General features: G+C 42.6%; 1 protein-coding gene across 1 annotated transcript; it reads left to right on the forward strand.

Annotated features, from left to right (window-relative positions):
* The first annotated feature begins 386 nt into the window (after window positions 1–386).
* Window positions 387–26399, forward strand: LOC121575706 (sulfotransferase 4A1-like). Its single transcript, XM_045212363.1, has 7 exons — window positions 387–1036; window positions 14868–14998; window positions 15257–15337; window positions 15435–15561; window positions 15844–15938; window positions 19454–19592; window positions 24563–26399. Exons 1-7 carry the CDS (start codon window positions 868–870, stop codon window positions 24673–24675), a joined length of 855 nt encoding a protein of 284 aa, XP_045068298.1. The 5' UTR covers window positions 387–867; the 3' UTR covers window positions 24676–26399.
* The last annotated feature ends 605 nt before the right edge of the window (window positions 26400–27004 follow it).

The following is a 27004-nucleotide window of genomic DNA, read 5'->3' on the forward strand; positions in this document are numbered from 1 at the left end:
TTTTACTAGGATTAAATGTCAGGAATTGTGAAAAACTGAGTTTAAATGTATTTGGCTAAGGTGTATGTAAACTTCCGACTTCAACTGTAGTACATAATTGCTGTAAACACATCTTGCTTTCACAATTTACCATTTGGTAAACAGCACCCCAGGTAGGCTACTGCAGCCTATTGCTCTACTCGTGATATCAAAGAAATTTTTTGATAAGGCCCGAAAATGAAATAAATGATTTGTTCTAATTTTTATTGTGGAAGATTGAATAAGTGTGCTTCAAACTGTTTGCTTGGTATGATTTGTCTCTATCTGTGCATCCGACTCAGCTTTCCTAACAGAAAACTCGCGATACCGTAAAGTGTTGTGTATTCGCGCAGAAAAGTTCAGGAGGCGACTGAAGCGCGGATGGCTTGGCAGCGTTTTGCGGCGTCGGCTCATTTAACAGCAGTCTAACACCCGGATCAAACAAGAACGATTCCATGGGCTACTGAAGAATGCCATTCACGTAGAATCTGTTGATTTTAAATTCCAAAAACAACAACAGGCCTACCTGCACCATCATCAATGCTTAATGCAGCCTACGCTTGGAAGCATTCGTCTTCCGGCTACAAAGACTAGTGAGCACGCGCGTGGCCCGCAACAGCGAACTGGTGCTGATGCTGAGGAGAAGGCGCGCGCATCACATGAGCGCATCGCATTACATCACTTTGCTACGAGGTGATTGGCTGAAGGTCAAGGCGTACTTCGCTCGCGGATCACGTCCTAGCCAAGCCAAATATCCCGACTCAAGACATATTATCGCTATCAAAACAAATTTAGTTATAACCTTTTAATTGATTGTAAATATATTTTCGTTTGGCGCCCGTTTTGAGGATGGCAGAGAGCGAAGCAGACACGCCAAGCACCCCGATAGAGTTTGAGAGCAAATACTTCGAGTTTGATGGAGTGCGACTTCCACCCTTCTGCAGAGGAAAGATGGAGGAGATCGCGAACTTCTCCCTCAGAAGTAGCGACATATGGATTGTCACGTATCCCAAGTCAGGTAAACAATATTGGCATGTGTTGTCGCTATGCAATACGTTAGTGCAGTACCCTCAGTACTCTGAGATGCAGTATGCTGTAGGCTTGAGGATGCACGTTCTTAGGTGTAGGTCTATAGTTGCTTTACATTTCTTTCGTCTTATCGTGTCGTGTGTAATAAACGCAAACGTCTCCAGTTGAGTCCTTATGAGTTTATCCTTGCATGGTGTTCAGAGTTGCATCTAAACATTGTGAGATGCACTGGCCTGTAGGGAAGGGCGTTAATGTTTACCTCTCTCCAAACATAGCCTGCAGCAGGCTAAATACTGGGTGTATCAGGAACATTCACAAATAGATAACAGTCTGATTTCGTGACAGTCATGGCAGCTCATTGAATGACTTTTAATTCTGAGTTATGTGCTGCTGAAATTAATAACTTATCATATGGGAACCTTCGAGTTGCGTTAAACGCCTGCGCACTTCGCATCCATTCGCTGTTGACATTTGTTTTCGGCGGATACACAATGTATTGTATTTTCAGGCCTCTGGTTAATGTTTACATCCGTCCCTTTCGGTCAGAACCAGCTTGCTTTGCGCAGTGCTGTGCTGCTGCGGCCGGGCTGACGCGCCGTGCTTGCGCGTGACGCACTTGTGTGTTGACAACCTGTGCTGGAGCAGAACTCTCGGCACGGGTGGGTCCTCCTGGTCACGTGACTCGGTGGGCGTAAATAGCCATCTTCCCTCAAGTTCATTGTGGGAGTCAAATCTTTCAGAGACATACTGTAGATAGCAATTATTCCTTTAATGTCTCTTCCTCACAGTCCACACAGGATTCCAGCAGTGCCTATATATGCATCTGCACGAGTAAAGTATGATTGCAGGAGTGAGATTGGGAGGAGAGAAGAGGAGAGGTGGGCGCAGTATGGGTTGTTGTGCTCTCTAAGCCTGGAAACAGGTGCAGGCTGGCAGTCAGTGATCAGTGCTGTTGTTCCCTACAATATTATTACTGTAAGGGAGTGAATGTTATTTATAATAAGGGTTTCATGGATAAAATCAGACCTCTCTGAAATGCAAATGATTGGCCCTCCCTTCAGCTAAATATATTACCTATACCCTCCCTGAATGCTTGAAAAAAAAACAGGTGACCCTCCCCTATACCCAAAATAAGAATTAAAACGAAGTGGATAGCAGAGAACATGTCTACCGTTTACCCTCACTTCTTGGACAGACCAGAGTCTTAGATATGCAGTTTTAGAAATTGTTCTTCTTCTTGTAAGCATTACATGGCAACACAGGAATTTTGATAGAGCACAGGGCTGCGGGCCAGAAGGTTTTTGTATGGACCTCACTTTGTTCACGAGGGCCCTCTCCAAACTGTTGCCTCAAAGTTGGAAGCACAGAATCGTCTAGAATGTCATTGTATGCTGTGGCGTTAAGATTTCACATCACTGGAACTAAGGGGCCTAACCCGAACCATGAAAAACAGCCCCAGACCATTATTCCTTCTCCATCAAACTTTACAGTTGGCACTATGCATTGGGGCAGGTAACGTTCTCCTGGCATCCGCCAAACCCAGATTTGTCCGTTGGACTGCCAGATGGTGAAGCGTGATTCATCACTCCAGAGAACGCGTTTCCACTGCTCCAGAGTCCAATGGAGGCGAGCTTTACACCACTCCAGCTGACGCTTGGCATTGCGCATGGTGATCTTAGGCTTGTGTGCGGCTGCTCGGCCATCGAAACCCATTTCATGAAGCTCCCGATTAACAGTTATTGTGCTGACGTTGCTTCCAGAGGCAGTTTGAAACTCAGTAGTGAGTGTTGCAACCGAGGACAGACGATTTGTACGCGCTACGCGCTTCAGCACTTGGCGGTCCTGTTCTGTGAGCTTGTGTGGCCTACCACTTCGCGGCTGAGCCGTTGTTGCTCCTAGACGTTTCCACTTCAAATAACAGCACTTACAGTTGACAGGGGCAGCTCTAGCAGGGCAGAAATTTGACTGAACTGACTTGTTGGAAAGGTGGCATCTTATGACTGTGCCGCGTTGAAAGTCACTGAGCTCTTCAGTAAGGCCATTCTACTGCCAATGTTTGTCTATGGAGATTGCATGGTGGTGTGCTTGATTTTAATAATAATAATAATAATATGCCATTTAGCAGACGCTTTTATCCAAAGCGACTTACAGTCATGCGTGCATACATTTTTTTATGGGTGGTCCCGGGGATCGAACCCACTACCTTGGCGTTACAAGCGCCGTGCTCTACCAGCTGAGCTACAGAGGACCACATACAGCAACAGGTGTGGCTGAAATAGCCGAATCCACTAATTTGAAGGGGTGTCCACATACTTTTGTATATATAGTGTATCTTAGAAATATAACTTTGCTCTATGCTTCTCTGAGCATGCACTTTGTAGCCTATAGGCTATGGATCATTTGATTGAGACCACACAAAATAGCCTATAGGAGCACTTGATGTTACCCTCCCTGCGGAGAATCAGAGATGAAGGGCGGCATTGGGCACACATCGATATATAGCCTAATAAGCAACTAATTCTAAAACACAGAAGTATTGAAATTTCATCAATTACAAATTACATGACCGTACCCTGGACTAGATTTTAAAAATACTAAACCCTCCCCTTGACTGAAATTGAAAAAGCATGACCCTGCCCCATTTTCCTCCAGGTAACCATTATGTAAATGTTGATCCATCCCTAACACGCCATTTACAGGGTTTGTAGAGTGGAACGTCAACTATAGGAAAGTTAAGACTAGACAGAGGCAGCATACAGGAGCAATGTAAAACGTGTCTTTATTCTCCAGAAGCAACCACCATCTCAATCAGCTCATGTGACAGACAGGAATTTATAGACAGGTCAGGCATTACTAATCAATGATGAACATCCAATCCTATCCTTACATACGTCCCCTCCCACTAAGAAACGTCCTAGTTTCTCTAACATAAAATACACTGTATGTACAGTAAGGGGAAAAAAGTATTTGATCCCCTGCTGATTTTGTACATTTGCCCACTGACAAAGAAATGATCAGTCTATAATTTTAATGGTAGGTTTATTTGAACAGTGAGAGACAGAATAACAACAAAAAAATCCAGGAAAACGCATGTCAAAAATGTTATAAATTGATTTGCATTTTAATGAGGGAAATAAGTATTTGACCCCTCTGCAAAACATGACTAAGTACTTGGTGGCAAAACCCTTGTTGGCAATCACAGAGGTCAGATGTTTCTTGTAGTTGGCCACCAGGTTTGCACACATCTCAGGAGGGATTTTGTCCCACTCCTCTTTGCAGATCTTCTCCAAGTCATTAAGGTTTCGAGCCTGACGTTTTGGGAACTCGAACCTTCAGCTCCCTCCACAGATTTTCTATGGGATTAAGGTCTGGAGACTGGCTAGGCCACTCCAGGACCTTAATGTGCTTCTTCTTGAGCCACTCCTATGTTGCCTTGGCCATGTGTTTTGGGTCATTGTCGTGCTGGAATACCCATCCACAACCCATTTTCAATGCCCTGGCTGAGGGAAGGAGGTTCTCACCCAAGATGTGACGGTACATGGCCCCGTCCATCGTCCCTTTGATGCTGTGAAGTTGTCCTGTCCCCTTAGCAGAAAAACACCCAGAAGCATAATGTTTCCACCTCCATGTTTGACGGTGGGGATGGTGTTCTTGGGGTCATAGGCAGCATTCCTCCTCCAAACACGGCGAGTTGAGTTGATGCCAAAGAGCTCGATTTAGGTCTCATCTGACCACAACACTTTCACCCAGTTCTCCTCTGAATCATTCAGATGTTCATTGGCAAACTTCAGACGGCCCTGTATATATGCTTTCTTGAGCAGGGGGACCTTGCGGGCGCTGCAGGATTTCAGTCCTTCACGGCGTAGTGTGTTACCAATTGTTTTCTTGGTGACTATGGTCCCAGCTGCCTTGAGATCATTGACAAGATCCTCCCGTGTAGTTCTGGGCTGATTCCTCACCTTTCTAATGATCATTGCAACTCCACGAGGTGAGATCTTGCATGGAGCCCCAGGCCGAGGGAGATTGACAGTTATTTTGTGTTTCTTCCATTTGCGAATAATCGCACCAATTGTTGTCACCTTCTCACCAAGCTGCTTGGCGATGGTCTTGTAGCCCATTCCAGCCTTGTGTAGGTCTACAATCTTGTCCCTGACATCCTTGGAGAGCTCTTTGGTCTTGGCCATGGTGGAGAGTTTGGAATCTGATTGATTGATTGCTTCTGTGGACAGGTGTCTTTTATACAGGTAACAAGCTGAGATTAGGAGCACTCCCTTTAAGAGTGTGCTCCTAATCTCAGCTCGTTACCTGTATAAAAGACACCTGGGAGCCAGAAATCTTTCTGATTGAGAAGGGGTCAAATACTTATTTCCCTCATTAAAATGCAAATCAATTTATAACATTTTTGACATGCGTTTTTCTGGATTTTGTTGTTGTTATTCTGTCTCTCACTGTTCAAATAAACCTACTATTAAAATTATAGACTGATCATTTCTTTGTCAGTGGGCAAACGTACAAAATCAGCAGGGGATCAAATACTTTTCTCCCTCACTGTAGGTATGGGCCTACTTATTTCAGAATTCAATACTTGAATAGTAGAATTGCAGAGATACATTTTATGCAAAACAAAAATCCTGGACACAGCTAACGTTACCTGAGTCTATCAAATATGCACGTTTTTAGTTTCTTCCTAGAACAAAATGCCATTAACAGAACATTCCAATGCAAAAACATTTAAAAGCAACATTCAGTCCACCTTTTCACATACATTCATTATTTCTATTTTGATGTTAACTGTTTCTTCAAACCACGGAAGTCCAAGAGGATGTTCTCGCAGTACCATGTGCGGTCCGCATGCACACAGCAGTCCCACGGTCGCTGCTGTATCCCCAAGGCCTCCTTCTGTTCCACTTTCATAGGGTCAAAGTCACTCACACAAACAGTAGCTGGGAAAGCTCTGCCTCTTAGTGTAGGCATCTCCATCCCAATGTGGTAAACCAAGGAGAGCACAGTCCTTCCACGTGCAAGCGCACCTAGCCACGAATCCTCCTCAATCATGTCCATGTTGCAACAGGTTCGAGCCCATCAAAGAGAATTTATTTTATTTTATTTTATTTATTTAACCTTTATTTAACCAGGTAAACCAGTTGAGAACAGGTTCTCATTTACAACTGCGACCTGGCCAAGATAAAGCAAAGCAGTGCAATAAAAACAACACAGAGTTACATATGGGGTAAAAAAACATAAAGTCAAAAATACAACAGAAAATATATATACAGTGTGTGCAAATGTAGCAAGTTATGGAGGTAAGGCAATAAATAGGCTATAGTGCAGAATAATTACAATAGTATTAACACTGGAATGCTAGATGTGCAAGAGATTATGTGCAAATAGAGATACTGGGGTGCAAAAAGAGCAAAATAAATAACAATATAGGGATGAGGTAGTTGGGTGGGCTAATTTCAGATGGGCTGTGTACAGGTGCAGTGATCGGTAAGGTGCTCTGACAACTGATGCTTAAAGTTATTGAGGGAGATAAGAGTCTCCAGCTTCAGAGATTTTTGCAATTCGTTCCAGTCATTGGCAGCAGAGAACTGGAAGGAATGGCGGCCAAAGGAGGTGTTGGCTTTGGGAATGACCAGTGAGATATACCTGCTGGAGCGCAGACTACGGGTGGGTGCTGCTATGGTGACCAATGAGCTAAGATAAGGCGGGGATTTGCCTAGCAGTGATTTATAGATGGCCTGGAGCCAGTGGGTTTGACGACGAACATGTAGTGAGGACCAGCCAACAAGAGCGTACAGGTCACAGTGGTGGGTAGTGTATGGGGCTTTGGAGACAAAACGGATGGCACTGTGATAGACTACATCCAATTTGCTGAGTAGAGTGTTGGAGGCTATTTTGTAAATGACATCGCCGAAGTCAAGGATCGGTAGGATAGTCAGTTTTACGAGGGCATGTTTGGCAGCATGAGTGAAGGAGGCTTTGTTGCGAAATAGGAAGCCGATTCTAGATTTAACTTTGGATTGGAGATTCTTTATGTGAGTCTGGAAGTTGAGTTTACAGTCTAACCAGACACCTAGGTATTTGTAGTTGTCCACATACTCTAGGTCAGACCCGTCGAGAGTGGTGATTCTAGTCGGGTGGGCGGGTGCCAGCAGCGTTCGATTGAAAAGCATGCATTTCGTTTTACTAGTGTTTAAGAGCAGTTGGAGGCTACTGAAGGATTGTTGTATGGCATTGAAGCTCGTTTGGAGGTTTGTTAACACAGTGTCCAATGAAGGGCCAGATGTATACAAAATGGTGTCGTCTGCGTAGAGGTGGATCTGAGAGTCACCAGCAGCAAGAGCGACATCATTGATATACACGGAGAAAAGTGTCGGCCCAAGAATTGAACCCTGTGGCACCCCCATAGAGACTGCCATAGGTCCAGACAACAGGCCCTCCGATTTGACACACTGAACTCTATCTGAGAAGTAGTTGGTGAACCAGGCGAGGCAGTCATTTGAGAAACCAAGGCTATTTAGTCTGCCAATAAGAATGCGGTGGTTGACAGAGTCGAAAGCCTTGGCCAGGTCGATGAAGACGGCTGCACAGTACTGTCTATTATCAATCGCGGTTATAATATCGTTTATGACCTTGAGCGTGGCTGAAGTGCACCCGTGACCAGCTCGGAAACCGGATTGCATAGCGGAGAAGGTACGGTGGTATTCGAAATGGTCGGTGATCTGTTTGTTAACTTGGCTTTCAAATACTTTCGAAAGGCAGGGCAGGATGGATATAGGTCTGTAGCAGTTTGGATCTAGAGTGTCACCCCCTTTGAAGAGGGGGATGACCGCGGCAGCTTTCCAATCTCTGGGGATCTCAGACGTTATGAAAGAGAGGTTGAACAGACTAGTAATAGGGGTTGCGACAATTTCGGCGGCTAGTTTTAGAAAGAAAGGGTCCAGATTGTCTAGCCCAGCTGATTTGTAGGGGTCCAGATTTTGCAGCGCTTTCAAAACATCAGCTGTCTGAATTTGTGTGAAGGAGAAGCGGGGGGCATGGGCAAGTTGCAGCAGAGGGTGCAGAGTTGGTGGCCGGGTTAGTGGTAGCCAGATGGAAAGCATGGCCAGCTGTAGCAAAATGCTTGTTGAAATTCTCGATTATTGTAGATTTATCGGTGGTGATAGTGTTTCCTAGCCTCAGTGCAGTGGGCAGCTGGGAGGAAGTGCTCTTATTCTCCATGGACTTTATAGTGTCCCAAAACTTTTTGGAGTTAGTGCTACAGGATGCAAATTTCTGTTTGAAAAAGTTAGCCTTTGCTTTCCTGACTGCTTGTGTATATTGGTTCCTAACTTCCCTGAAAAGTTGCATATCGCGGGGGCTATTTGATGCTAATGCTGTACGCCACAGGATGTTTTTGTGCTGGTCAAGGGCAGTCAAGTCTGAGGAGAACCAGGGGCTATATCGGTTCTTAGTTCTGTATTTTTGAATGGGGCATGTTTATTTAAGATTGAGAGGAAATTACTTTTAAGGAACAACCAGGCATCCTCTACTGACGGAATGAGATCTATATCCATCCAGGATACCTGGGCCAGGTCAATTAGGAAGGCATGCTCGCTAAATCAAATCAAATCAAATCAAATCAAATTTTATTGGTCACATGCGCCGAATACAACAAGTGCAGACATTACAGTGAAATGCTTACTTACAGCCCTTAACCAACAGTGCGTTTATTTTAAACAAAAAAAGTAAGAATAAAACAACAACAAAAAAAAGTGTTGAGAAAACAAAGAGCAGAAGTAAAATAAAGTGACAGTAGGGAGGCTATATATACAGGGGGGTAACGGTGCAGAGTCAATGTGCGGGGCACCGGCTAGTTGAGGTAGTTGAGGTAATATGTACATGTGGGTAGAGTTAAAGTGACTATGCATAAATACTTAACAGAGTAGCAGCAGCGTAAAAAGGATGGGGTGGGGGGGGCAGTGCAAATAGTCCGGGTAGCCATGATTAGCTGTTCAGGAGTCTTATGGCTTGTGGGTAGAAGCTGTTGAGAAGTCTTGGGTACCTTGGGTAAAGTGTTTTAGGGAGCGTTTGACAGTGATGAGGGGTGGTCGTTTGACCGCGGACCCGTTACGGACGCAGGCAATAAGGCAGTGATCGCTGAGATCCTGGTTGAAGACAGCTGAGGTGTATTTAGAGGGTATGTTAGTCAGGATGATATCTATGAGGGTACCCATGTTTACGGATTTAGGGTTGTACCTGGTAGGTTCTTTGATAATTTGCGTGAGGTTGAGGGCATCTAGCTTGGATTGTAGGATGGCTGGGGTATTAAGCATATCCCAATTTAGGTCACCAAGCAGTACAAACTCTGAGGATAAATGGGGGGCAATCAATTCACATATGGTGTCCAGGGCACAGCTGGGGGCTGAGGGGGGTCTGTAGCAAGCGGCAACAGTGAGAGACTTATTTCTGGAAAGGTGGATTTTTAGAAGTAGAAGCTCAAACTGTTTGGGCACAGACCTGGATAGTATGATAGAGCTCTGCAGGCTATCTCTACAGTAGATTGCAACTCCACCCCCTTTGGCAGTTCTATCTAGACGGAAAATGATATAGTTGGGGATGGAAATTTCAGAATTTTTGGTGGCCTTTTGGCGGGAGATGTGCAATTCCCCGATGTCCTCAAAGCTTTTGTTGTCAGATACATTTTCCAAGTCCTGGTAAAATATGGACAGTAGGCTTAGACAGTATACCGTATATGCCATATACCGGGGTATTTGGAATTAGCCACTGGGTGGTTTTTCAATACCATCAACACCATCTAAACTATTTCTTTGAAGTTTTTCAATAAATGTTTATATTTGTAGCTACTTTTTAAGTAAATACCTGCAGTCAACTTGTGCAATACATTAGGAGATAAAGCAGATTGCATTCTTCATTTCACCTGTCACATTATTTTACATTATGAAGCTTATCATAGTTCCCCAGAATGGTTGAGCCAGTCACGTGTTTTTTTTTTTTTTTTTTTTAGGGGCTTTAATATTTCAGATTGATTGTAACTTCCATCAATGTAATTGTCTGCATCACTTCCAATACCCCATATGTTTTTTTTTCTCGCAATTATATATATATATATATATATATATATATATATATATATATATATATATATATATATATATATACAGTGAGGGAAAAGAGTATTTGATCCCCTGCTGATTTTGTACATTTCCTGCTGTGAAAAATGACCCCTAAATGTAACTTGCTAGTTATCTAAGTAAGTTACTGAATTAATAAGGTGATGGGGCATCATATTGTGTAAGCTTTCTGGCATTTTTAAGAAGTCAAAGCCCTTTGGATGAGTTATCTGTACAGCTGCCACTGCTATTTTGATTTCCTTCCATTTTTTCTCCTCTGTGTTTTTTCTCCTCTGTTCTCGGTGTCTGCTCCTCCCCCATCTTCTCTGAGCAGAGCAGGCAGGCCCGTTGCCCTAGCGATTCCAGACAGACACAGCCTGTACACATGCTCCTTCAGAGCAGACAAGCATGCATCAAAACTTTGTTCATTTGCACAATGTCTCTTGTTCACAATCACTTGTAAATGTCCAAACTCACCAAAAATTACATTAGGTATCTCCTACCTATATATGTATAACTTTATGAGCTGGATTCCCTGTCTTTGCAATTTGTTTATTTTTGTTTGTGCTCATTAGCATATTTAGCTAGCAGCCTCCATGGAAATTCGCTTTTACTTGTGCTAATTTTGTTAGAATTCTGGTAACAGATGCCCAATGGTATTTTTTTTACGTTTTTTGGCGCCCCATTGTGTACTAAACTGGTAATACCTTAAATCCTGGAATGACAGAAGGACGGTATGATGATATGAAAAATCAGGAAACCGCCCACAATACTCACTGTTCGCATGTCCGACAGCCAATTGTCCGTCAATTACTAAGGAAAACTGAGCAATCAGAAGAGATCAGATGATATTGGCTATTTTTCAAATTATGTCATTGCTCATTAAGTTAAGAATCTCATTCTGTATCTTAGGGCTAGTGTAATCATGGTTGCGCCTCTTCAACCAGCTCTGAAGAACTGTGTCATCTTCTGCCTTGTCTTTTTTCCATGTTCTTCCTCATGGCCTCTTAAGGCCTCAGCCTGTCTTGCTAAGTACTTCACTGAACCTACAATCTTCAGTAGACAATGTCTTGCTTCCTCTTCTTGTCTGGCTATAGCAGTAGATAATTGTGAGTCCACAGGGTTTGATTGTTGTGCAGTCTTTTAGCATGAGCTGAAAACTTCCAATTTCTAAAGCCTGTGCTGACAAATTCAGGGTCTGAGTGACCTCTTATTGAGAAAAACTTTGGTGCCATGGAAGCATAAAACCCCCTTTTAAAGAGGCAATGTAATGCAGCCTGGGGAAGTCTTGAAACTACTTCTCTTGAAATGACAAAACTGTCAGCTCGCTTCTGGATTACAATAAACTTGGGATGTGGTTGATTTGGCTTTGTGCTGGTGCTGATGTCGATAACTTCTATTTGTTCTGTGGCTCTGTCTCTGTCATCTGTGCTCAACTGGTCCCTGACTTGTGGCTCAGTCCCCTACAACAAACATGACAACAAACACTGTCTTACTTTCTATTGCCAAAATAGAAGGCCTTTCAATTACCTAAATATGATTAAACCAGAGGTGGAAAAAGTACCCAATTGTCATACTTGAGTAAAAGTAAAGATACTTTAATAGAAAATGACTCAAGTAAAAGTGAAAGTCGCCCAGTAAAATTCTACTTGAGTAAAAGTCTAAAAGTATTTGGTTTTAAATATACTTAAGTATCAAAAGTAAATGTAATTGCTAAAATATACTTACAGTGCCTTCGGAAAGTATTCAGACCCCTTGACTTTTTCCACATTTTGTTACGTTACAGCCTTATTCTAAAATTGATTAAATAAAAAACAATCCTCAGCAATCTACACACAATACCCCATAATGACAAAGCGAAAACAGGTTTATAGAAATGTTTGCACATTTATGAAATATAAAATACTCATGTAAACTATCATGGTCCAAACACACCAAGACAGTCGTGAAGAGGGCACGACAAAGCCTATTTCCCCTCAAGAAACTGAAAAGATTTGGCATGGGTCCTCAGATCCTCAAAAAGTTATACAGCTGCACAATCGAGAGCATCCTGACTGGTTGCATCACTGCCTGGTTTGGCAACTGCTCGGCCTCTGACCACAAGGCACTACAGAGGGTAGTGCGTACGGCCCAGTACATCACTGGGGCCAAGATTCCTGCCATCCAGGACCTCTATATCAGGCAGTGTCAGAGGAAGGCCCTAAAAATTGTCACTCCAGCCACCCTAATCATAGACTGTTCTCTCTGCTACCGCACGGCAAGCGGTACCGGAGCGCCAAGTCCAGGTCCAAAAGGCTTCTTAACAGCTTCTACCCCCAAGCCATAAGACTCCTGAACAGCTAATCATGGCTACCCAGACTATTTGCATTGTCAATTTACAGATAGCCAGGGGCACGCGCCAACCCTCAGACATAATTTACAAACAAAGCATGTGTTTAGTGAGTCCGCCAGATCACAGGCAATAGGGATGACCAGGGATGTTCTCTTGATAAGTGTGTGAATTAGACAATTTTCCTGTCCTGCTAAGCATTCAAAATGTAAAAAGTACTTTTGGGTGTCAGGGAAAATGTATGGAGTAAAAAGTACATAATTTTATTTAGGAATGTAGTGAAGTAAAAGTATAAAGTAGTCAAAAATATAAATAGTAAAGTAAAGTACAGATACCCAAAAAACTACTTAAGTATACTTTCAAGTATTTTTACTTAAGTACTTTACATTACTGGAATAAACATAAACAATAATACATCTACAAGGCATGCCTTATAGGACTACATTTAAATATTCAAATGTGTGTGTTCATCATTGTTTCCTCACCAGTACATTCCAATTAATCACCTGATGACCTGTTCATCCTCTCCCTGCCTCAACATGGGCGGTGCTATCTCTTCCTCTCTCCACTAAATGTCTCTGACCCCTGCCATGACAACCATAGGAAATCAGAACTACACAACAACTGTTTTGTTATAGCACTTGGGCTTAGTCAGCAAAGATGAGGAGTTGAACTGATAATTCCAATCTGTGTGCGATGTAAATTGCTGTGCAAAGTGCTTTACCAGACTGCCTTATAACTCAAATTCCAAATTCTCACCTGATGACCTGTTCGTCCTCTCCCTGCCTCAACATGGGTGGTGCTCTCTCTCTCACTCTCTATTGACTGTCTTTGAACCGTGCCATAATCATATGACCAAATACCATTATCATATGACAAAAATGGCTGACCTGAACAATGATGGGTTTAGCTTATTAATATTAATTAGATTCTGCTTTTATTAGCTAAATTATCGATTTATATGTATAGCTAACTAGCTGAGTACATATTACCAGTCTTATGAATTGTACAGTGTAGTTAGCTAGCTAGCTATTTAGCCATTCATTCATTTACAGTTCTCTGCAAAACAAATCTTATGTCTTGCACTTTTCTCCTATTTGGCGTTGGTACCTCCATTAAGATTACTAGCTACTTTTTCACCAGGTTTAACCCTGACTCACTGAGTGCTACTCATCTGAAACTGCAGTTGACAAGGACAAGGGAAAGATCCAGATACTGTGCTAGCTTTGGTGCTAGCTTAGCTAGCTACGTAGCTAAGTTTAGCCTAGCTAAAATGGCCAAACTAGCATTGCAGCATTCGGTATAAAATTATACTGCACAGAAATATAAACGCAACATGTTAAGTGTTGGTCCCTTGTTTCATGAGCTGAAATAAAATATCTCAGACATTTTCATATGCACAAAAAGCTTATTTCTCTCATTTTGCGCACAAATGTACATCCCTGTTAGTGAGCATTTATCCTTTGGCAAGATAATCCATCCACCTGACAGGGGTGGCATATCAAGAAGCTGAGTAAACAGCATGATCATTACACAGGTGCACCTTGTGCTGGGGACAATAAAAGGTCACTCTAAAATGTGCAGTTCTGTCACACAACACAATGCCACAGATGTCTCAAGTTTTGAGGGAGCGTGCAATTGGCATGCTGACTGCAGGAATGTCCACCAGAGCTGTTGCCAGATAATTTAATGTTAATTTCTCTACCATAAGCTGCCTCCAACGTCGTTTTAGAGAATTTGGCAGTACATCAAACCGGCCTCACAACCACAATTCCTGGAAGCTGAAAATGTCCCAGTTCATCAATGGCCTGCGTACTCACCAGACATGTCACCCATTGAGCATGTTTGGGATGCTCTAGATCGACGTGTACGACAGCGTGTTCTAGTTCCCGCCAATATCCAGCAACTTCACACAGCCATTGAAGAGGAGTGGGACAACATTCCACAGGCCACAATCAACAGCCTGATCAACTCTATGTGAAGATGTGTTGCGCTGCATGAGGCAAATGGTGGTCACACACCAGATACTGACTGGTTTTCTGATCCATGCCCCTACTTTTTTTTAAAGGTATCTGTGAGCAACAGATGCATATCTGTATTCCCATTTGTGAAATCCATAGAGTAGGGTCTAATTTATTTATTTCAATTGACAGATTTCCTTATATGAACTGTAACTCACTAACTTTTTGTTCAGTGTAGATCATTTGGGGTGTGATGTTGGTAAATGTTTGCTAAACATAGCAGTATAATGGTGTAGTTTGGGCCTCATTGGTGTAATTTTACATTTTGACAAACAACTACCCATTTACCCTTTCCTCTTGATTCTCTCTTTCTGCTTTCTACCTTTCTCTCCCCCTCCTCTATCCCTCTCCCAGGTACCAGTCTCCTTCAGGAGGTGGTGTATCTGGTGAGTCAGGGGGCAGACCCAGATGAGATTGGTCTTATGAACATTGATGAGCAGCTTCCTGTTCTGGAGTACCCTCAGCCTGGTCTAGAGATCATACAGGTAGGCCTACAGCACTGAGTATTACTACTCTTCTGGAGTACCCTCAGTCTGGCCTGAGATCATACAGGTAGGCCTACAGCACTGAGTATTACTACTTCCTGAACCTGAATCACTTTCTTGTAAAACAGACAGGTACAGTTAACCAAAACACTCAGCCCACCACATGCAGCACCATATGGATTAGGTGTTTTTCTGCTTCTTGTTTTATACCGTCTCTGTTCCCAATGTTGTGATGACGTTTCCTCTATGTTTTCCCAGGAATTGACGTCTCCTCGTCTGATCAAAAGCCACCTGCCCTACCGCTTCCTGCCTACAGCCATGCATAATGGAGAGTCCAAGGTTAGAGTACACTTCAATTAGTTTGTATAATGTTTGTATAATGTTTCCATGTATTCAATCCTAATTGTCCATGTGGTTCTATGTGGTTCTCCTGTAGGTGATCTACATGGCGAGGAACCCTAAAGATCTTGTGGTGTCTTACTACCAGTTCCACCGCTCCCTCAGAACCATGAGCTACCGCGGAACCTTCCAGGAGTTCTGCAGACGCTTCATGAATGACAAGCGTGAGTGTCAGAGTTCAGGGTTCACCCGCCCCGGTGTGCAGGGGGTGTCACTATTCAACATGTGTCCTCTGTCAACACTGGACTACCTTTCTTAATTGGGACTATGAGGAATGGGTGGCTAACAGGGAGGCCTGGCAGTATTTAGTCAATAAGTAATTGGTCAGGCAAGGTTGCGTGAAGAGGGAAGAGAAAGCCTAGTCACCTGGGGAAACTCACTAAACTCTCTCCACCTCTCTCTCTCTCTCTCTCTCTCTCTCCCTCCCTTTTCTCTCTGTCTCATAGTGGGATATGGTTCCTGGTTTGAGCATGTGCAGGAATTCTGGGAGCATCGCATGGACTCAAACGTCCTCTTCCTGAAATATGAAGACATGTACAAGGTAAAAAACTGTTTTCCCTCCCTTCCTCCCCCTCTCTCTCTCCCTCCATCACCCATCTATATCTAATGTTTACCATAGATCTAACTAACACCAAACCTTACCAGAACCTCCACCCTCTATCCTAGAGGTGCCCAAAAATGTGGGTATGGTGCAGTGAGTAGTGAGCTGCAAAAACCCACCATTATACATAAGATAATTCTGGAAGCCTCTAGCAGGCCAAGTTTGGCCCTACTTTGGGTGGTCCTGCTCTATCCTATCCCAAACCAATGTCACTCTAACTTTACCCATACCACCTAACCCCTATGATAATCGTACCACCCTCAGAGCTACGTGGTAACCAGAGTTCCGGTCTATGGAACATAACTGTAACTGTACTCTCACTAGGGCAGAATGAAGGACAAATCAATAGTGTTGTTTGCTGTTCCAAAGGTCCCTTCAGGGCTGCATTGCACAGAAACACACACTCACACACACACACACACACACACACACACACGCATGCTCTCATGCTTGCATACACACACACACAACACACGAACAGACACACAGCGTGTTCTTATTAGGGATCATTTGAAAACATGAACATTTATACAGTATATACACTAGCAAGCCTTCCAAGACGTGATCTTATTCACTGTTGGGGGCAAGTAGCTCATGAAGCCTACCTTTCTTGGAAAGTAAACAGGTTACAGTTTTTCTCAATCGCGTACAAGCATTTGTTTTGGAACAATGTTGTCGATTTCCAAAATAAAGTTCAAAAGAGAGAGAACTCTGTGGCCTTTTGCAAAACAGTAAATGCATTTTTTTCAAAATGTAGTTGCCTTCTCAAAGCATAAATACATACATCAAAATGATATTATACTGTAAACATTTCAGATTGATCAAAAGAACACGACTGCCTGCAAAATGATTAACGCAACCATACATATCTATTGAGTCCAAGCAGACAAAACAGAAAGTTAGTCTGTCTATTAAAAATCCAAGTAGATCAATACATTTTCTTTGCAGTCAATAAATCATGATGAAATTGGAAGTACAACTATCCAAAGGTGCCAAATTATGGGCTATTACTCTCCTCTTATGCATAGTACACCAAACAAATGTCATACAGAAATATTATTCCTGATAAAAATAAAAAAATAAAAAATAAGCACAGTGTGCTTCTAACGAAAACAATGTGTTATATTCTACGAACAAAACACTTAACAGTGACTTTTGTATTCGCTGATGACAAAAGTTGGTCTAAGATATGCAAGTCAGGTACTAAGGCAAGAAAATGACCAGAAGTTCTGTAAATGTATTTGAGCATTTGATCATTGCTGTTCTGCTGTAGATACGTTTCAACAGAGATCCAAAAATGGCTTGTACACGATTGAGAAAAACTGTAACATGTATGTCAAGGGTATTTGCTGAGCAAGTGTCTTATATAAGTGACAGACAACATCTGTTTCTATAGAAAGAAAAAGGAACTGGTCAAAGTTTATCCCCTTCCACATAGGCAGACATCAATTCAGCCTCTTTATTGCAAGTCAATGAAACTCCAATGTATAAACGCTAGATAACGCATAGAAGGATCTGTACACGTGTCTTAGATGACATAATCAGATGTTCTGAATCAGAGTTCAACCCCCACTCTGTCTGAGAAGTACGGGAGAGTGGAGTAAGTTGAGCCACTTTTTACATTCAGCATTCACTCCGTCAAGGGAAATATAGTATTCTTTCTAACAAAGATTTCTACATAGATTTCAGGATTTTGTGTATCCCTGGATATAATCAGAATACATGTAAACATTACAGTTTTGAAAACATAGCTTGTCCAAAAAAAGTAGTATCTTGGCTCAACTTACCTCATACCCGGACAAGTGGGAGAGGATATGTTAAGCCGCCTACAAATGTCTGTACTGAATGAAATATGACCACTACCTTTTTAAAAACATGTCTATCTTTATTTCCCAAACACAATTCAACACAATCGCTTTTAGTCTTTTAGTCATTTTAAGCATATTTTAACACAGGCTTAACACCTAACAAACACTTTGTACTTTTTTAACACTGTTACCTCATATCCCAGCAATAATGTCTTATATTTTTGTTATATTTTGGCTCAACTTACCCCACTCCCACCTATAAATACAGCCCGACTAACTTGTCAAAGTGGTGTGACTGGGTTGTGTATGGAATAGAACCCGCCCTAAACACTTTATTATTAAGGCATTATCAACTTCTAGCTCATATGTCATTTGGGAGTGATAAGAGATAATTTGGTAGTCACCTCATAAATTATTGGCACCCTTGATAAAGATGAGCAAAAAAGACTGTATAAAATAAATAATACAAGTACTGAGCTATATTGTATACTCCAAAAAATTTGAAATGTTTTATACAAATGTTTTATTATTTTATATTGCTCAGAGAAATATATTTTGTTTAACAAGTAATAATATGTTTTCTCAAATAGATACGTAGGTGTCAAAATTATTGGCACCCCTAAAGTGTCATGCCCTGATCTAGAGAACTCTTGTTGGTTGGGTCAGGGTGTGAGTTTCTGTTGAGATCTATGTGATTGTATTTCTATGTTGGAGATCTAGTATGTGTATGTCTGGGTTTGGCCGGGTGTGATTCCCAATCAGAGGCAGCTGTCGCTCGTTGTCTCTGATTGGGGATCATACTTAGGTAGCCTGGTTGCCTACCTTAGTTGTGAGATCTTGACTTGTGTTTCTGTTAGGCTTGTTGTGTGTATAGCCCATAGGACTTCACGTTTTCGTTGTTTTGTTAATTTGTCAAGTGTTTATTCGTCTTAATAAACATGTACGCATACCCCGTCTCTCAACGATCGTGACATAAAGACATATATTTTTATAAATCTGCATTAACATTCAACTTTTTAAATTTAGCCTCAGCTTAAAGCGCAATCAACAGTAGAAACAATAACAAAGCGGTTTCCCTGCCCCCTGGTTTTGGTAAAAAGCTGAGGGATGGGGCTGGAGAAATGGAACCACTCTCAAATTCATAGACAAAGCTATGGATGCAAGGACTGACCATCCATGATATCAAAATTATAGTTTTAATCATGTTTCGAAGCTATATAGTGTTTGTATACATTTTATTTGTTTACAAATGGAGTAAAACAAGTTTATATATTGGTTTCTGATGGGGTATGACAGTTGAACTAAGCTCATAAGGCATTTATAAGTTATATTCTTCAATAATCAATGGGTACATATTACGAATTCAGAAGTCCAAAAATGGATGTAGCAACTGCTGATTGCCCCTTTAAGGAACTGTATTGTGGCCTTCCATGGCTTCCTGTTTCACTGGGGTGTACAAATTTAGTAACGCATGTAAAATGGCAATCATTTTGGAGGTGACTAAATATAATTACTATTTTATTTGAATTTCTCTTGTGTCTTTGACTCATTTCCCTCTCCTCCTCTTTCTCTCTCTCTCTCCCTCTCCTCTCCTCTCCTCTCCTCTCCTCTCCTCTCCTCTCCTGCTCCCCCCCGCTCTCTCTCCAGGACCTGGGGACGTTGGTGGGGCAGCTGGCGAGGTTCCTGGGTGTCTCGTGTGACAAGGTCCAGCTGGAGACCATGGTGGAGAGCTGCAACCAGCTCATAGAGCAGTGCGGCAACTCAGAGGCCCTCTCCATCTGCAGGGGTGAGGCCCTCTCCATCTGCAGGAGGGGGAGAGAGGGAGGGAGGGAGGGAAAAGGAAGGACAGAGGTAGAGAGAGAGGAAAAGAAAGAGAGGGATAGAGGAAAGGAAGATAAGGAGGAAGGGAGACAGAAGTGAGGGGTAGACAGACACTAAAGATAAGATAGCCAAGGAATGATAGTTATGGAGGAAGACAGAGATTTCTGAATATCTCCTGATGACAGAGTTGAATAAGTAAAGAGATCTGTAGGGTTACTGAAGCATTGATTGCTTTGTGCCGTAAGTAAATGGAAGGGGTCAAGGCTGGGTGCGAAAAGGGACAGTAACCTAACGTATGTATTGTATGCCAACTCCAACCTTTACACACACACACACACACAAACACAAACACACAAACAAACAAACAAACCACACACTGTACTTGGTGTACTGTATTTGCTAATCTGATATGACCAGACTCCCACTAGCCCCATTCATGGCTTTGCTGCTTGTATCATATACATTGTTTAGGCTATTATTAGACACTCACAAGCCAAGACACAAGCATGCTTGCATGCTTGATATGGTATACACAGATAGAAGAGGGGGACAGAGAGGGAGCGAGAGAATGACAGAGAGAGCCAAAGAAAGAGGATACCAGAATGGAATGTGTGCTCCTCAGCCGTACACCAAAATACAGTAGGCTGGAATGTGTCCACTGGTGTATGCACACAGACGCACTCAACACTCTTCAAAGCATATAGAATATGTTCATATGGCTTTATATCTCTGCTAACCCTGGGGGAGTGTATGTCTCGGCTGGCTGAGGATGAGTCAACTTAGACCAGATTTTTATGTAGGCTATGTAGAACAGTTACATAATATGTGTTTGTGTGTAGTGTATATCTTTAAGCAATGATCCAGGGCCAGTTTAGTTGTTTGGCTCATAATGGTGAAGGTTAGCACTGGGTTGCGGAAGGCTGATCCTTGATCTGTTAGGGGCAGAGAGGAACTAGAGCTTTATTGTAGTGAATAGGCCTATTGACTGAGTGAGAGAGAAGTTATCCAGAAGCAGATGTTCATACCCCAGCAGAAACATAAACCTTCAAAGGAATAGGGAATATCTCACTCTGGACCATTGATTAAGGCTATTTCCATTCACTCCTATTTTTGCTCTGCAATGCCTCCCTGTGGTTAAACATAGTAAATACAGCTCAGTGATTTCTGGCACAAGGGGCTGCACCTTACTGTATAGTTTAGAAATATGTTCACATTTGTACTTTTTCTTGCATTATGATTTAGGAATGTTGTTTAAATATCATTATGATTTCATTTTTCATGTTGATCATTGTAGATTTTTGTTATGTTGTTTTTTCTTATGATTTGTTGTCAGATTTGTCTTGTTTTCTCCATGTTCTGTTTCTTTTAGTGCATGGACCCTAGCCTCTGACCTGTGCTGGTCTAACACACAGCTACGAGCTAATAGGGCCATAAACACACATTCCTATACATTCCTATCCTACATACTGGAGGACAGGTGAGTCCATATCTCTAGACATAGGCATACGTACATAAACATTCAGTCAGGCCCAAAATTATTGGCACCCTTGATAGATAAGCAAAAAAGACTGTATAAAATAAATGATATATTGTATGCTTCAAAAATGGGGGAAATTATATTATGTTAATACAATTGCTCAGAGAAAGAGATTTTGTTTAACGTGTAATATATTTTTCTCTCAAAAAGATAGGGGTCAAAATTATTGTCACTCCTGTTTTCAATACCTTTCGATACCTCACCTTGCGAGGATAACGGCACTGAGACTTTTTCTAAAATGTTTTATGAGATTGGAGGACACGCTGGGAGTAATCTTAGACCATTCTTCCATACAGAATCTATCCAGATCCTTGATGTACTTCATCTGCGCTTATGGACTGCCCTCTTCAATTCAAACCACAGGTTTTCAATGGGGTTCAAATCCGGAGACTGAAAAATGATTTTGTGGTCAATGTGGATTTTGATGTGTCCTTGGTGTTATTGCCTTGCTGGAAGATCAACTTGCGGCCAAGTTTCAGCCTCCTGGCAGAGGCACCCAGCTTTTTGGCAGAAATGTCCTGGTACTGGTTAAAGTTCATGATGACGTTGACCTTAACAAGGGCCCCAGGACCAGTGGAAGCAAAATATCCCCATAACATCAAAGATCGTTCCACCACATTTTACATCTAGGTATGGGGTTCCTTTCTGCTTTGCATCCTTATTTCGACGCCAAACCCACCACTGGTGTGTGTGGCTAAAGAGCTCTAGTTTCATGTTATCCAACAAATGTAAATTCCTGGAGTTTGCTAAAACGGCATTGGCACTTGGATTGGAACCGGTGCTATGGTCAGATGACATGAAAATAGAGCTCTTTGACCACACACACCAGTGGTGGGTTTGGCGCTGAAATAAGGATGCAAAGCAGAAAAGAACCCCATACCTAGATGTATGAGATGGCGCTGCAGTGGATAGCGGCCGAAAACAGCTTCTGGACATCAGAACAGTGATCGCAAACCTCGATTTGGATGAAGATTTGTACTTCAACGAGTCTGCAACTCTAGATGTTCTGCTTACTCCGGACCAGGCCCTAATCCCCGGTACTCTGACCAAAACTATCCTCCTGATTCCTGCTTACAAACAAAAACTCCAACAGGAAGTACCAGTGGCACGCTCAATATGGAAGTGGTCCGATGAAGCGGATGCTAAGCTACAGGACTGTTTCGCTAGCACAGACCGGAATATGTTCCAGGATTCATCCGATAACATTGAGGAGTTTACCACATCAGTGGCTTCATTAATACGTACATTGATGACGCCGCCCCCACAGTGACCGTACATACATATCCCAACCAGAAGCCATGGATTACAGGCAACATCCGCACAGAGCTAAAGGTTAGAGCTGCTGTTTTCAAGGAGCGGGACACTAATACGGACGCTTATAAGAAATCCCGCTATGACCTCCGACGAGCTATCAAACAGGAAAAGCGTCAATACAGGACTAAGATTGAATCCTATTACGCTGGCTCTGACTCTCCTCGGATGTGGCAGGGCTTGCAAACTATCACGATTACAAAGGGAAACCCAGCCACGAGCTGCCCAGTGATGCAAGCATATCAAACAAGCTAAATGCCTTCTGTGCTCGCTTCAAAGCAAGCAACACTGAACCATGCATGAGAGCAACAGCTGTTCCAGATGACTGTGTGATGTTGCGCTCCGTTGCCGATGTGTGTGAGTAAGACCTTTAAACAGGTTAACATTCACAAGGCCGCGGGGCCAGGTGGATTACCAGGACGCATACTCGGAGCATGCGCTGATCAGCTGGCAAGTGTCTTAAGACATTTTCAACCTCTCCCAGACCCTGTCTGTAATACCTATATGTTTCATGCAGACCACCATAGTCCTTGTGCCCAAGAACGCCAAGGTAACATATCTAAATGACTATCGCCCCGTAGCACTCACATCTGTAGCAATGAAATGCTGGTCATGGCTCACATCAACACGATCATCCCAGACACCCTGAACCCACTCCCATTCGCATAACGCCCCAACAGATCCACAGATGATGCAATCTCTGTTGCACTCCACACTGCTCTCTCCCACCTGGATAAGAGGAACACCTATGTGAGAATGTTGTTCATTGACTTCAGCTCAGAGTTCAACACCATAGTGCCCTCCAAGCTCATCACTAAGCTCAGGACACTGGGACTGAACACCTCCCTCTGCAACTGGATCCTTGACTGCCTGATGGGCTGCCCCCAGGTGGTGAGGGTAGGCAACAACACTTCTGCCACGCTGACCCTCAACATGGGAGCCCCTCAGGGGTGCACTCTCTGTTCACCCAAGCCGCGTACGTCTCCAACACCATCATTAAATGTAGTAATTACACGATGGTGGTAGGCCTGATCACCAATTACGATGAGACAGCCTATAGGGAGGAGGTCAGTGACCTGGCAGTGTGGTGCCACGATAACAACCTTTCCCTCAGTGCCAGCAAGACAAAGGAGCTGATAGTGGACTCCACAAAATGGAGGGACGAGCACGCCCCCATCCACATCAAAGGGGCTGTAGTGGAGCGGGTTCGAGAGGTTCAAGTTCCTTGGCGTCCACATCACTAAGGAATGAACAAGGTCCACACCACCAACACAGTCGTGACAAAGGCACGACAATGCCTCTTCCACCTCAGGAGGCTGAAAATATTTGGCATGGGCCCTCAGATCCTCCGCAAGGCACTACAGAGGGTAGTGCGTTATGGCCCAGTACATCACTGGGGCCGAGTGCCCTGCCATTCAGGAACTCTATACCAGGCGGTGTCATAGGAAGGCCCTAAAAATTGTCAAAGACTCCAGCCAATTACGTCTTACCCCTGCACATCGACCCGATACTGGTACCCTGTGTATATATCAAAGTTATCGTTATTCATTGTGTATTTATTCCTTGTGTTATTATCTTTCTACTATGTTTCTATTTTCTCTCTTTATTGTTGGGAAGGGCCGGTAAGTAAGCATTTCACTGTTAGTATACACCTGTTGTTTACAAAGCATGTGACACATTTTTTAAATGTATTTGCTTACCTACTGTAAAACATCTTTGATGTTATGGGGCTATTTTGCAAAATATTACTTGTTAAACAGAATGTCTTTCTCTGAGCAATTGTAATAATATAACTTCCCAATTTCCCAATTTTTTTGAGCATATAATATAGCTCAGTATTTGTATTATTTATTTTATACAGTCTTTTTTGCTCAATTTTATCAAGGGTGTCAATAATTATGGACCTGACTGTACATGGTTGGGAGTCATAAGGAAGCATGATAGCGTATGAGTTGATCAATATGCAATAAAGAAGGTTTCAAAATAATAACATGCATATTGACTACTGACAATCCCTCTTGGCCATTCATCTCATTCATGACTAAAACATAAGTGATATATGATCATGTAAATCTTTCTTCTGTCAGGTCGCGTGGGACTGTGGAAGGACATCTTCACTGTGTCAATGAATGACAAGTTTGACACTGTGTATAGACAGAAGATGGGCAAGTCTGACCTGACCTTTGACTTCGGCCTGTGAGGACCGGACCGACTAACCACAACGACACGAACACGGACTACACTCCTCCTTCTGCTGCTCAAACACTGTACACTCCTCTGCCTCTCTTCATCACTCAATCAATTCATCAATTAATCAATCAAACACTTATTGGATATACTGTATATATCAATCGCTCCACCAGCAAATACTATAGCTGTCAATCAACCAACCAATCAATCACCCACCCAATAAATGAGTCAATCAACACACCAATCAATCAGTATAAAGAGTGCATCCTTCAAAAGCTCACCAATCAATTGATCTATTTATCAAACAATCGGTCAGTTTCTCAGGCAATCAAGCCAGATCCTGTTTTAGCCTAATGTGGCACAAATCCCATCCCCCACCCCATCTATGTCCCCCCTCTCTGCCGTTCATCCCATTCCTCTTCAGTATGTACCGCTGTGTATGTATGTATATACCAATGCTCTATAGCAAGTTGTGTATGTGGCAGTGGTCCCAAGCCTGAGGGAAACACATGGAAGTTTGTGGCACCGTCGCCAAACCCGTACAGAGCAAGCTCACACGTCTCGTTCAACACTTAACGTTGAGACAGTGTTGTTATAATGTTTCAGAAACTCTGTATGAATGCTATGGTGGGGAATCATAAGTCCAGCCCAGATTCGAGCATAGAGACCATCCATGACTGCCCTTTGATACAGAGCAGGTGTTCAGTTTTGCCTGTATCCAGGTCAGTTCCTTCCTTTTAGCACACGTTTTCCACTTTCAGTACATTACATAGCTTGTTTGTTACAAAAAGTATTTCAATGGGCATTAGCTTAATCAGCACTAGACTTTTGTATCAGCCTTTCTTGCTGAAGTAAATGGGGGATGTGTGTGTGTACATGCTTGTGTGTGAGCAAAATCACACAAATGACACATAACAACTGCCTTTTATATCAGTTCTGTTTGTTCATGCTGCTAAAGTGATGCCTTTCTCTGTCCTCAGACCCATCGCCACCTATAGAGTTAATGTACTACACCTGAAACAACAGAGTATCCCTCCATGTTACCAGCATTCTCTGTGTGCTATCCCCCAAGTACATGTACCTTCAGACTGTATCCAAAGTTGGATGGATGGATGTATGCATCCCTCCCCAAAGGTTAGGTTTCAAAACATCATTGCCCTCTGTTTGTCATCAGAGCCCCTTTTATATTCTATTGTTACATCTCTTTCTCTTCTCCTCCTCCTCCTCCTCCTCCTCCTCCTCCTCCTCCTCCTCCCTGCTGTAAATGCCCCCAGACATACCAGTAGACCCCCCAACCCCCCCTCTAACCCCTCTGCTCTGCTGGACACTTGTGAATGTCTTTATTGATGTGGATGTAACAACCTTAACAGACAGGCTCAGTGCTCTGCTTTAGGACTTCCCTCTTTCACTCTCTCTCTCTCTCTCTCTCTCTCTGTTTCTCTCACTCTGTCTGTATCTCTATCAATTCAATTGGCTTTATAAACGTGTTTACATTGCCAAAGCAAGTGGAATAGACAATAAACAAAAAGGGAAATAAACTCTTGTCAGTTTTTTCTCTCATTCTCTCTTTTTACCATCGTTGGCAATCCTGCTGCAGCCAACCTCTACAAGTGTAATGTGGTGTACGGTTTGTTTGGTTTTTATATGCCTGTAGGGTTGTCCTAACCTGGGCGTTATGCATCGTACATTACATGCTACATGCTTGCTTGCTGGTTTATTAATAAAGTTATGTCTTCAGGATAATTGAGTTGTGTGTCTTCAATGCACTTACATTATTTACTAGCAATTTTGAGTCAAAGTATAAATATTGGTACTTCCGTTGACCACCTCCCTCTGCTCAAGCCATGTGGTTCCCTCTCAACCGTTGTTCCGTAGGAGGCTTGAAACACTCAAAACGCTAAACTCTGGCTGAAAATCGTGGTCCAGACCTACTCTTGTCATATACTGTAGCTGTTTTATTCTTGATTGTTTAGCTTTTTCAAGCGCTTTGAGATTATTTTGTTAATGAAAAGTGCTATAGAAGTTGAATACGTTATTATTATTATTATTATTATTATTATTACTTCAGTAGGCTATAAGTTAACACTAAGTACGACAAACCTAGACATCTACAGTATCACTAAAGTCCTTATCACTAACCACTCGATGGGGAGTGTTCACTGTTGAGTGAGGGTGTAGTACTACTCTGGATGAAGAATATTTAGCTTGAAGTGGAGGCAAAGGCATGAAGGGAATTCCTGACATAACTTCCATCCAATCATAAACAATTGCGGGAGGAGTCAGAGGAACGATAGAACAGGCCAATCCATCTCTATGACAACCACAACGCGTTCTCTGTA

Source organism: Coregonus clupeaformis, unplaced genomic scaffold (assembly GCF_020615455.1).
Source record: "Coregonus clupeaformis isolate EN_2021a unplaced genomic scaffold, ASM2061545v1 scaf0009, whole genome shotgun sequence".
Classification (NCBI taxonomy): Eukaryota; Metazoa; Chordata; class Actinopteri; order Salmoniformes; family Salmonidae; genus Coregonus; species Coregonus clupeaformis.

What these genes read in the sequence shown, in the direction of transcription:
- LOC121575706 (XM_045212363.1), top strand. Translation starts at nt 868, where the DNA reads ATGGCAGAGAGCGAAGCAGACACGCCAAGCACCCCGATAGAGTTTGAG. An exon ending in TGTCACGTATCCCAAGTCAG is followed by an intron (nt 1,037 to 14,867) that starts GTAAACAATATT and finishes TCCCTCTCCCAG; the next exon opens with GTACCAGTCTCCTTCAGGAG. An exon ending in TGCATAATGGAGAGTCCAAG is followed by an intron (nt 15,338 to 15,434) that starts GTTAGAGTACAC and finishes GTTCTCCTGTAG; the next exon opens with GTGATCTACATGGCGAGGAA.